This window comes from Phyllostomus hastatus, unplaced genomic scaffold, assembly GCF_019186645.2.
Source record: "Phyllostomus hastatus isolate PE091 unplaced genomic scaffold, TTU_PhHast_1.1 phas_contig_254, whole genome shotgun sequence".
NCBI classification, from domain to species: Eukaryota; Metazoa; Chordata; class Mammalia; order Chiroptera; family Phyllostomidae; genus Phyllostomus; species Phyllostomus hastatus.
In genome coordinates, this window is record NW_025333810.1 from 8,385,027 (window position 1) to 8,398,137 (window position 13,111).

The 13,111-nt window shown below is 35.8% G+C and overlaps 2 protein-coding genes across 12 annotated transcripts in view; both read left to right on the plus strand.

The window, feature by feature from the left end:
* LOC123818075 (adenomatous polyposis coli protein) overlaps positions 1–13,111 on the plus strand; it is a 147,803-nt gene that overhangs the window by 71,905 nt on the left and 62,787 nt on the right. For all 11 annotated transcript variants that reach the window (XM_045837918.1, XM_045837924.1, XM_045837927.1 and 8 more), the window contains 2 exons: positions 3,764–3,872; positions 6,376–6,489. In XM_045837918.1, the coding sequence (XP_045693874.1) occupies positions 3,764–3,872; positions 6,376–6,489 (223 nt within the window). The remainder of the gene's footprint in view (positions 1–3,763; positions 3,873–6,375; positions 6,490–13,111) is intronic.
* Positions 1–13,111, plus strand: part of LOC123818046 (adenomatous polyposis coli protein) — an 80,917-nt gene that overhangs the window by 6,019 nt on the left and 61,787 nt on the right. The window contains exons 4-5 of the mRNA XM_045837910.1: positions 3,764–3,872; positions 6,376–6,489. Of these exons, the coding sequence (XP_045693866.1) occupies positions 3,764–3,872; positions 6,376–6,489 (223 nt within the window). The remainder of the gene's footprint in view (positions 1–3,763; positions 3,873–6,375; positions 6,490–13,111) is intronic.

Below are 13,111 nucleotides of genomic sequence, written 5' to 3' on the forward strand. Positions count from 1 at the left end.
TTATTACTTTCTCTCTGGTTTTAGGTATGTTCATCTACAAAAATAGGGGTAATCATCTGGACCAGTAGTGTTAAGCTTTCTTTCATCTGTCAAGTTCACATGAGTCTATTTTGTACCTTGAACCTGGACTGTTTTTGTCTTTGACAGTGTAGGAAATACTATGCTGAAAAATAAGAAACTAACTAGGATCCATGGTCTTTCATTTCTTTGTCCCCTTTGAGCTCTATTAAGAGGCAAACAACATTAAATGAGCATACCGACTTTCCTAGGAACTTTGCTTTATGTAGATAAAGTTCTGATTTTATTGAGAAAGAGAGAGAGAGGGAGGAAGGGTGAAAGAGAGGGGTGAGGGTGTTTGTGTGTGTAGATCTAATATATCTTGTGTCCTTTCAGTTCCCACTATGTTGGAGGGAAGAAAATTGAGACCTTGCTTATTTGACAATATCTTTATTTTGCTCTCACACTTGATTGGTGGTTGGTCTAGGTCTAAATCCAAACTCATTTTTCCTCTTAGAAGCTTTTACAGTGCCTTGGTGTTTGCATTGTCTTATCATGCTGGATACTAGCATGCCATTTTTACCTGAATTTTGGGGTTTTTTAGTTTTTGAAAATTCTGTTATTTCTTTGATAATGTTCTCCCCTTAGTTTTTTCTATTCTTTCATTCTAGATCTCTCTTAAAGTCATAGATTAATTCTCTCTGTCTCTCTCTCTGTCTCTCTTTTTTTCCTGTATTTCACAAGTTAAGTGCTAGTAAGTAGTAACACCAGGATTCAAACCCAGGTCCATACCTCTGTAAGCTTTTTGAACCTCAGTTTTCCAGTCTGTAGAATGAGATTTTAAAATCTGTAGATTTTTTAAAAGCCCTTAGCACTGTGCCCTGTATAGAGAGCATTCAACAAGTGCTCCTAATTGTCACATTAGCCATTAACTTACTTAACAAATATTTACTAAATACCTAATACATATGTGTCATGTTCTTCTAGGTGACTATGGATTAGCTAGAGGACTAAGAAGATATGAGGTTTATGTAAAGAAGCATTTTTAAAGATGACTATTCACAACCACTAAATAAGCCATCAGAGTTCTAAACCTTAAAGACCTATCTGTTTCTGGGTCTAGACCAAGTTTCATTTCCTAGCCTTAATCACTACTCTGTGAATTACAAGGTCAACTATAGTAACGACTTTGTCCCTATTTTCCCTAACCTCCTCTTCACTCCACCACCATCAGTAACATTGGTCTATCAATTTAAGCACTTTACCTACCCAGCTCTTATTTCATAAGCCCATTTATTAAAGAGTAATCAGAGAATCACCATCCATCTCTCTCTCTTTTCCCCACTTTAGTCCCAATGGGTCCTGCAGGTCCTCACCAAGGAAAGCTGAAAAATGGAATCATGTCTTACCTTTACACTGGTTTGGTGCTCAGCTTTTGAAAGGGGCTCAGACTTTCTACAGTGTTTTTTCCTGCTTCTGTTGTTAGGAAGGGAAGGAAGTAGCAGCTTCTCATTCGTCTACCAAGGTTGTTACATTGTAAACAGGGGCTTACTTCCTTGCCATGGACTCCCTCACAGTCAAGGTTACCACATCAAAGTGAAGACTTATTTCTTATTTTAAAAATTGCTTCTCGAGGGAAGGGAATTTTAGAAACAATAGAACCTTCTACATACATGCATACACATTTTTCCAAGAAATTATAATCAAACAGGATTTTAAAGGAACTATCCAAGTAGGGAACATCTCTGTGTTTGAGCAAACTCCAGGAGCCAAAATGGAAAATATCCACAAATCTGACTACAAGAATTTCAAAAAAATCTTACGTGGCCAGATTGTAAACAAAGTTAAAAGATAAGGGATAAACTGAGAAATTAATATTTGCAACCCATATAATAGTGTACTGTTACTCTTAACACAGAAAAGGTACTATAAGAAAAAGTCACAGACAAGAAAATACAAATGGTTATTAAAAAATGCTTCCCCTAGCCCTGGCTGGCGTAGCTCAGTGGATGGAGCACAGGCTGGGAACCAAAGTGTCCCAGGTTCAATTCCCAGCCAGGGTACATGCCTGGGTTGCAGGCCATAACCCCCAGCAACCGCACATTGATGTTTCTCTCTCTCTCTCTCTCTCTCTCTCTCTCTCTCTCTCTCTCTCTCTCTCTCTCTCTCTCTCTCTCTCTCTCCCCCCTTCCCTCTCTAAAAAATAAATAAATAAAATCTTTAAAAAAAATGCTTCCCCTCACTCATACTAACAGAAAAGAAGTTAAAACCATTGTGATAGACTGTTTTGGGAGGAAAAACAACCTAGATTTACAGCAGTAAAAAAGTTTGATAAAACATTTACATTGGTGAAGGTAATAGGTGCATAAATAACATCTATTAAGTGTATTCTGTTAAAAATTTAAATACCCTAGAAGTTTCCTTATATACATGCTTGCACATTTGTGACATGAGGTTATGTGTAAGGATGTGCCATGCAGCATTCTTTATAATAGCAAAAGGTTGGAAAGGTCCTAAATGCCCTCTAATACAGGACTGGCCATGGACTCAGGAGTACTATGGAATGTATGCAGTACTATGCCCCGGGACAGAAATACATAGGACCTGTATGTTTTTATATAAAATTATCTCCAAGGTAGATTTTTAGTGAAAAATTACTTATGGGACAACACATGTGGAACTATTTATGTTTAAGAATATACATATATCCTTGCGATTTTATAAAATATTTGTGGAAAGACACACAAGAAAATAGTAATGGTGGTAGCTTTGGGAAAGAGCCACTTGGAAGGGGGCCACACACCTTTTTATTTTATTTATTTATTTACTATTTATTTATTTATTTATTTATTTATTTATTTATTTATAGAGGGGAAGGGAGGAAGAAAGGGAGACAAACAGTGATGTGTGGGAGAATCACAGATTGGCTGCCTCTCACACACCCTGAAGTGGGGACCTGGCCCACAACTCAGGCATGTGCCCTGACTGGGAATTGAGCTGGCAACCTTTTGATTTACAGGACAATGCCCAACCCACTGAGCTACGACAGTCAGGGAAAAGGGTCATATACTTCTTGTGTCAACTAAGTTTTATGTCAGTAACACTCTTATTTTGCATTTCTGTTTATAATGATCAGATGGACTATCTTGATATACATTGTTACTAGGAAAACATTGATTGGGAAGTTGAGAAATTACATAAATTCATCTTAAAATTCCAAACTAAGAAAAATTTTGTCTCCCTCAGAATAACTTCCTCTTATTGCACAGTGACAGTGTATTTTTTATTATTTTGGCTGCTGAAAAGCAAAGAACTACGTCTGTGTCCAGTGCAGTAGCTTCTAATACTCTAGGTTTCTTTTCTACATAACTACTATTTTTCTTTTCCCCTTTATTATACCTTCTTTTCTTATATTGACTTGGTTTTGTCATAAATGTACTTTTTACTATAAACCATCATCATGTTCTTAGTCTATAAATGAATGTGAAGACAATACTTTTGGTGAAGTGTGAATATTCTAGTAAGGTTGATTTAGTCTCTCATTTAGCTGAAAAAGTAAAAAAAAAGCTTTTTAATATTCAACTTTAAATGATTGTATTATTAAGTCCCATCTTCAAAAATCCAAAATCAGTGTTTTTCATTTATTCATTAGTATTAATACTATAGCTTAAAGAGAGAACTTCACAGTAACAGTAATAAGAATTGTTTTTATATACTCTATATTAACATTGTGTGACCTTAACCTTTTTTTTTTTTTTTTGAACAGATCATTACTTCTTGCTGATCTTGACAAAGAAGAAAAGGAAAAGGACTGGTACTATGCTCAACTTCAGAATCTCACTAAAAGAATAGATAGTCTTCCTTTAACTGAAAATGTAAGTAATTTGGCAATATGACTTATTTTAGACTTTAATAACTTGATTTTTTAAAGTACCTAAATTATATATTAAAAATCTATAATTGCATTTATAGTTATGTATAAACTAAAATATGTTTTATCTAACTTTAAATATATAATAGTTAATGAATTTTTGTTTATAAAGATGAGAAAACTTCATTGTGCTCAAGCCCTGAGTTAAGAAAATCTAAGTTTGAATCCTAAAGAACACAGGATTCAGCTGTGCAGGTGGTTTTTTATTCTCTGTATGTTGAATTGCCAAACATTACTCTGCAGAAGTGTTTATCACCATCTGTCTGTTTTTTGAACCATTCTATAGGAATTATGCCAGATAGTTTTTGAATAAAAAATCTTTGAAGATCTATAACTGGAATATAACTTTATATGTAACCCTAGTGCTATTTCAGTTATTATAATAGTGATTTCAGGGACCTTAGAACTTTTTGCATGTGCTAAAATTTCTTTGTTTTGCAGAATTAACTATAAAAGAGAATTTAATCTTGTCACCCTCTCCCTCCCCACCCAACTTCATGTTGACTATCTTAATTCATGGGGGAGGCACATATAAGAACATTTCTGAAATATATTAATTTCAAATAAGACTATATTTCAGCTATTCATAAATATGTTTTGTAATTTTTAAAAATGTATATTTTAAGAAGATATACTTAGAATATATCTTCCTCTTAGCTTGGATTTTTCACTTTCTAATAGCACTGTGAAAGGAATATAGTGAACAAAAAGCAAAAACAGAAAGAAGAAAAACTTTTTCCAAAACCTGTAGTTAGCCAGGTTTCCTGAGTGGGCATTGTCTGGCAGGAGCTAGAACTAGAAACTTAAGTGCTTAGTCCCTTGGGACAATCTTTAAGGTTATGAGAGGGAGAGAGAAGATGTCCCTTTCTCAGAGTGTCCTTAACACCTTCCTGGGAATTAAGGAGACTCACATAGTGAAAAGACAGTTATTGGAGAGTTGTTAGCAGGCAAGGATTAGGAACTCAGGAAGGTTTGGCAAGATTTTCACTCTTATAAACAAAAATACCAAAGTATAGTTGTTCATAATTCACTTTGGTAATTAGAACATACAAAATTTAGAGGCTAACTGTCTGCATGTAGTCAGGTTCAGGAAGGGGTCCAGATCTGTGACAACTTGAGCAATTGGCTAATATCATGTAAGATATTATTATGGGTAATTTAGCACCATTAGCCAATTTAAATTGCTTGCATTTTCTAAATATTTTTTAAATTTTACAAATTCTTTTAATATTGGGAAGTCAAGTTAACACTTTCATATGGAAATATGTGTCAAGATACAGACATTGCTTTTAAAATATCAGCTCTAAAGCACATTTCTGCTACATACTGATCATCTTTCTTTGCATGGAGTTTGGGAGGTGGAGGAAATATGAGTGGAGTTACAGCTGGCTCATTGGGAATTAAATAACATGCAGACTTTCTTCTATATGGTAGCCCATAATTTGGGTCTGCCTGTGGGAATACATTCTGCATACGAGAGGGAAAAGGATCAGAATCCCCTCTACATTAACTGATAATTTTGGAATCCCTGACCTCACAGAATGCTATTCCGAGTCAGATGTGTCTCACGCAGCTTTCTATTGGGCATAAAAAGCATGAAAAAACTATAGCACTTCCTTATTTTCCTCATATAGCACATTAAATTACCTATTTTATTTAATCATATTTTTTAGCCTTTATTACTACCTCTTGGGCCATGTGTTTATTAAGTTTCATTACTTTGTCCTTTTCATCTTTTCAAATGCCTAATAGTTGTCATAGTATCTAAAATTTTAATTAGGGGGTTAATAAATTTTAAATGAATTAACATTCTGTGAAGAAGTACTTCTATTTGTTTCCATTTTGCTTCACTTTTGTATTTTACCAAAAAGTTTATGATTTAAAAGTTTAAGTTGTCCTCATGATTTATAAATACTGATATTACATAAAAGATTTTTCTTATCCTATTTTCTTCATTTTAAAAATGGAGAAGTCCTCTCTGTTTAGTCTGCATATATATGATAATCCTTACCTTAAGTTGAGGTATAAACTTAAGGATGATGCATCTGTTTTTTTATTTTTCTATGTTGTCCACATTAATATGCTAGCTTTTAATCATTAAAAGTACTACCTCTTCAGTGAAGAAGAATCATGAGGGAACTTAGATAGGCTTACTGGACCAGTTATGTATATTAAGTGAAATAGTACAATTTAGTTAACGACATTTGTGGCTATGGGGCAATAAAAATGTTTCAATTTTGCATTTTACATCTGGGACCCAGACTGAGCCTAGCACCTAAAATCTAAGCTTTAGGGCTCCTTGGAGTAAAATACAATTTTCTTATTCACCATAACTTATACATATTTGCTTGTTCATTTTTGTTGTTGGTATTTATGTGCTTTTCTTTACTTTTACTGATAAACACAAATATAAGATATTAACATTTTAATTTTATTTGTGGTTTCAGTTTTCCTTACAAACAGATATGACCAGAAGGCAATTGGAATATGAAGCAAGGCAAATCAGAGTTGCAATGGAAGAACAACTAGGAACGTGCCAAGATATGGAAAAACGAGCACAGGTAACTGATTTATTATTCAGCTAGAACCAGCATTAGCTAAACTATTAGTTCATTTTCACTTTGGCACTATTTCAAAATAAGAATAATATACCATGGCTGTTGGGCAACATAACCAGTGTTCACGTAATTCTGCCTCCACTACATTTCATTTTCCTGATATTGTTCTGCTTTGCCTTGGAATTCTAGGAGGGAAAGAGTTAGATGCTGATTATCTGGTAGCTGATAGCTAGTTCCACTTCTCCTTTGAAATGTTTACTTCTTGTAATCTAGGTACATGTAATGGCATGCACAATACTGCTTTTCAAGTTGTACACTTAAAAAAAGGGTGGGGAGACCTTATTGAAGGAAGTAGGATAGAAACATATAAAGAGAACATTGGGAAACATGTTGGATAGAGAACACTTCCAATATTTCTACCTTCACCTAAAGTCAAGGAAGAATATTAACTGGCTTTGTTATTTGTTAAGCATTTCCATATATTGAATTTAGACCTTTTATGTTCCCACGAATATATTACTAATATTTTTAAGCCCTGAAGAGGCTTTGCCGATTGCCTTGTCTATTTCTTTTCTTTTTTTTTTTAATAAGAGAAGGTTTATTTAGAAAGTCACAGAGGTAGAAAAGGTGAGCCAGCTGGGCTGTGTGGGCTCAGGAAACAAGTTACATAGGCAAAAGGAGGACAGGCCCTTGGAACTTAGGAGAAAGAAAGGCAAAGGTAATGTATCTGGGGAAAGAGGAGATGGAAAGGTGAGGGTGTACCTCAGAAAGAGAAAGAGCACATGCTGAGTCCTCTGTCCTGAGGGTTTTTATATCTGCTTTCTTTGTTATGTTTTGTTTGTACTGATTTTATTATTTTTTCATTACCATTTAGTCCCCTTATACCTCCCCCTGCCCCAGCAATCACCACACTATTGTCCATGTCCATGAGTCCTTTTTCCATTTTGCTCAATCCCTCTACCCTCTAACCTCCACTCCCTTAGCTGTCATCCTGCCCTCCATCTGTGAGTCTGTCTCTATTTTGTCTGTTGGTTCAGTTTGTTCTTTAAATTTCACATATGAGTGAAATCATATGGTATTTGTCTTTCTCTGACTGGCTTATTTCACTTAGCATAATGTTCTCCAGGTCCATCCATACTGTCTTAAAGGGTAAAATTTTCTTCTTTTTACAGCTGATGAGTATTCCACTGTGTAAATGCCCCATAGTTGTTTTATCCACTCATCTACTGATGGGCACTTGGGCTGCTTCCATATCTTGGCAGTTGTAAATAATGGGTGCAATGAACATAGGGGTGGTTAAGTTCTTTTGAATTAGTGTTTTGGGTTCGTTTGGATATACTCCCAGAAGTGGGATCATTGGATTAAAAGGCAGATCCATTTTGTATTTTATTAAGTACTTTTTTTTTTAAGATTTTTGTTTATTTATTTTTAGAGAGGGAAGGGAGGGAGAAAGAGAAAAACATCAATGTGCAGTTTCCGGGGGTCATGGCCTGCAACCCAGGCATGTACCCTGACTGGGAATCGACCTGCGATACTTTGGTTCGCAGCCCGCGCTCAATCCACTGAGCTACACCAGCCAGGGCTTTAATTAAGTACTTTTATTGATTATGCTATTGCATGATCAATTTTCCTAATCCCCCCCCATTACTCCCCCTATACCCTGCACACCCAACCCTCCATAATTCCCCTTCTTTAGTTCATGTCCATGGGTTGAACATATAACCTGTTTGAGTTCTCTGTTTCCTATACTGTTTTTATCTCTCCCCATCTATTTTATGCCTACTAATTATGCTTCTTCCCTGTACCTTTTTACCCCATTCCTTCCTTCTCCCTCCCCACTGAAAACCCTCCATGTGATGTCTATTTCTCTGAATCTATTTCTGTTCTAGTCGTTGGCTTAGTTTTTGTTTTTGTTGTTTTTCTTTTCTTTAGTTTCATTTGTTGATAGTTGTGAGTTTGTTATCATTTTATTGTTCATATTTTGTATCTTTTTCTTAGATAAGTCCCTTTAACATTTCATGTAATAATGGCTTGGTGATGATGCACTCCTTTAACCTGACCTTATCTGGGGAGCACTTTATCTGCCCTTCCACTCTAAATGAAAGCTCTGCTGGATAGAGTAATCTTGGATGTAGGTCCTTGCCTTTCATGACTTCAAAAACTTCTTTCCAGCCCCTTCTTGCCTGCAAGGTTTCTTTGGAGAAATCAGCTGACAGTTTTATGGGCACTCCCTTGTAGGTAACTATCTTCCTTCCTCTTGCTGCTTTTAGGATTCTCTCTTTATCTTTAATCTTGGGTAACTTGATGATGTGCCTTGGTGTGTTCCTCTTTGGGTCCAACCTGTTTGGGACTCTCTGGGCTTCCTGGACTTCCTGGAAGTCTATTTCCTTCACCAGATTGGGAAAGTTTTCCTTCATTATTTGTTCAAATAAGTTTTCAATTTCTTGCTGTTGTTCTTCTCCTTCTGGCACCCCTATAATTCAGATACTGGAACGTTTCAGGTTGTCCCAAATGTTCGTAAGTCTCTCTTTTTTGAGTTCTTGTTTCTTCATTCTGTTCTGGTTGGATGTTTATTTTTTCCCTTTTGTTCTAACTCATTGCTTTGAGTCCAGGTTTCCTTCCTGTCACTGTTGGCTCCCTGAATATTTTGCTTTATTTCATTTTGGGTATCTTTCATTTGTTGTTTTTTTTTTTCATTTTTCGACCAAGCTCAATCAGTTCTGTGAGCATTTTGATTACCAGGATTTTAAATTCTCCATCAGATAGGTTGGCTATCTCCTCATCGCTTAGCTCTCTTTCTGGAGTTTTACTCTGTTCTTTCATTTGGGCCATATTTCTTTGTTTGGGGCACCTGTTAAGTTGCAAGGGGGTGGGGCCTTAGGTATTCAATAGGGCAGGGCAACCCTCCCGGTCCTGCGCTGCGCTGCGGCACTGCCTGTAGGGGAGGAGCCAGAGCGGGAACAATGGAGCTCACCTGCTCCTCTCTAGTGCGCTTTCCAACAGGACTCTCAGACTCTCCTGTGAGACTGGGAGTTTCTCCCACCACGACACACGACACACTGTCGTAGTCCACAGCCAGCTCTGAGTCTCAGTTTGCTTTCAGCCAGCCCCTCCCGCAGGGTCTGCTACCTCGCCATGGGTTCTAACCAGTCTGGTTGTTCTGGTTGACTTTTTCTTTAATTCCTTGGCTGTCGGAGTTCCATGCCATTTGATTTTCTGGCACTTCTGGTCATTTATTGATTTTAAATTGGTCATTATCCTCCTTTTGGTTGTACAAGAAAGCAAAGGGTTTCTACCTACACCTCCATCTTGGCCAGAACTCCCATTATTAATTTTTTGAGGTATCTCCATACTGCTTTCCACAGTAGCTGCACCAATCTTCACTCCCACCAACAGTCCGAAGGGGTTCCCCTTTCCCCACATCACCAACATTTGTTGTTTGTTGATTTCTTCATAAGAGCCATTCTGCCCCTGTGGGAGGCAATATATCATTATGGTTTTAATTTGCATTTCTCTGATGATTAGTGACATTTGAGTATCTTTTCATATGTCTATTGGCCTTCTGTATGTTCTCTTTGGGGAAGTGTCTATTCAGGACCTTTGCCTATTTTTTAATTGGGTTGCTTGTTTTTTAGTATTGAGTTTTGTGAGTTCTTTAAAAATTTTGGATATTTAACCTGTTATCCGATGTATCGTGGATATGTTCTTCCATTCTGTGGATTGTCTTTTTATTTTGTTGATGTTTTCCTTTGCTGTGCAAAAAACTTTTTAGTTTGATGTAGTCTCATTTTTTTTCTTTTGTTTCCCTTTCCTGGGGACATCTATTCAATAAAATACCACTATGAGCAATGTCTGAAATTTGCTGTCCATGTTTTCTTCTATGATTTTTATAGTTTAAGTTGTAGCAATTAAGTCTTTGATCCATTTTGAATTTATTCTTGTGTGGTGTAAGAAGGTAGTCTAGTTTCATTTTTCCACGTGTATCTATCCAGTTTTCCCAACACCATTTATTGAATTAACTATCTTTAGCCCATTGTATGTTCTTGCTTCTTCTGATGAATATTAATTCACTATAAAAGTATGGGTTTATTTCTGGGCTCTCTATTTTGTTCCACTGATCTATGTGTCTGTTTTTATGCCAGTACCATGCTGTTTTGATTACTATGGCCTTATAGTATAGTTTGATATTAGGTAGCATAATTCCTCTAACTTCGTTCTCTTTCACAGGATCGCTGTTGCTATGCCAGGCCTTCTGGTGTTCTATATTAATTTTTGAAATATTTGTTGTAGAAATATGCCATTGGAATCTTGATAGGAATTTCATTAAATCTATAAATTACTTCTGATAGTATGATCATTTTAATGATGTTATTTCTTCCTATCTGAACATGGTATGTGCTTCCACTTATTTGTATCTTCTTCAGCATCTTACAGATTTCTGACTACAGGTCTTTTACATCCTTGGTTAGGTTTATTCCTAGGTATTTTATTCTTTTTGTAGCACTTGGGAATGGAATTGTTTTCTTAATTTCCCTTTCTGTTAATTCATCATTGGCATATAAAAATGCAACTGATTTCTGGATATTAATTTTTGTATCCTGCTACTTTGCTGAATTAATTTATCAGGTCTAGTACTTTCTTGGTAGAATCTTTGGAGGTCTCATGTATAGTATCATGTCATCTGCAAATTAAAGTTTTACTTCTTCCTTTCCAATTTGAATACCTTTTATTCCTTGTTCTCATCTGATTGCTATGGCTTGGACTTCCAGTCCTATGTTGAATAAGAGAGGTAAATGTGGACATCCTGTCTTAGTCCCAATCTTGAAGGGAATGCTTATAGTTTTTGCCCATTGAGTATGATACTGACAGTGGGTTTGTCATATATGGCTTTTATTATGTTTAGTTACTTTCCCTGTAATCCCACTTTGCTGAGAGTTATTGTGAATGGGTGCTATATTTCACCAAACATTTTTTCTGCATCTGTTGGTATGGTCATGTGTTTTTTATCCTTCATTTTGTTTATGTGGTGAATCACATGTGTTGATTTGCGAATGTTGTACCAACTTTGCATTCTCAAAATAAATCCCACTTGATCTTTTGTGTATTATTTTTTTGATGCATTATCATATTCGGTTTGCTAATATTTTGTTGAGGATTTTGGCATCTGTTCATCAGGGATATAGGCCTACGATTTTCTTTCTTTGTAGTGTCTTTATCTGGTTTTGGAGTTAGGATAATGCTGGCTGCATGAAATGAGTTTGGAAGCCTTCCCTCCTCTTGAATTTTATGAAATAATTTGAGAAGGAGAGGTGTTAGTTCTTCTCAGAACATTTGGTAAAATTTACCTATGAACCCATCTGGTCCAGGGCTTTTGTTAGTTGGGAGTTTTTTGATTACTGCTTCAATTTTATTAGGTGTATTCTGTCTATTCTATTCTCTGATTCTTCCTGATTTATTTTTGGAAGATTGTATGTTTCTAGCAATTTATCCATTCGTTAGGTTGTCCAGTCTGGCATATGATTGTTCATATTTTCTTACAGTCCTTTGTATTTCTTTGGTGTCAGTTGTTATTTCTCTTCTTTCATTTCTGATTTTATTTACTTGGGTCCTCTCTTTTTGTTTTTGATGAGTCTGGTTAAAGGTATCTCTATCTTGTTTATCTTTTCAAAGAATCAGCTCTTGGAATCATTTGATGTTTTGTATCTTTTTTTATATTGTATTTCATTTATTTCTGCTCTGATCTTTATCATTTTCTTCCTTCTGTTCCTTTAGGCCTTGTTTGTTGTTCTTTTTCAAGTTCCTTTAAGTGTAAAGTTAGATTATTTGTTTGAGCTTATTCTTGTTTTTTTGAGGTAGACCTGTAATGCTATGAATTTCCCTCTTAGGATTGCTTTCCCAGTGTCCCACAGATTTTGGATTGTTGTATCCTCATCCTCAAGGTATCTTTTGATTTCTTCCTTGATCTTGTTGTTGATCCATTCACTGTTTAATAACATGTTGTTTAGCTTCCAGGTCTTTGTGTGTTTTTCAGTTTCTTCTTGTGATGAATTCCTAGTTTTGTAGCATTGTGGTCAGTGAAAATACTTGATATGATCTTTCACATCTTCTTAAATTATTGAGATTTGTTTTGTGTGCTAACATGTGGTCTGTCCTAGAAAATGTTCCATGTACACTTGAAAAGTATGTATATTCTGCTGCTTTGTGGAATGCTCTGAAGATATCAATTAAATCCATTTGATCTAATGTGTCATGTAAGGCTACTGTCTCTCTGTTGATTTTCTGTCTGGAAGATCTATCCATTGAAGTCATAGTTGGGGGTTTTAACACCCCCACCTATGGAGTGTTTCTGTCGATCTCTCCCTTTATGTTCACCAAGATTTGCTTTACATATTTAGGCGCTCCTATGTTGGGTTTGTAAAAGTTTACTAGGGTTATATCCTCTTGTTGGATTGTTCCCCTTATCATTATGTAATGTCTTTCTTTATCTCTTACTATAGCCTTGTTTTGAAAGTCTATTTTGTCGGATATAAGTATTCCTACCCCAGCTTTTTATTTTCCTTTCCATTTGCGTGAAATATCTCTTTCCATCCCTTTACTTTTAGTCTGTGTGTATCTTTCAATCTGA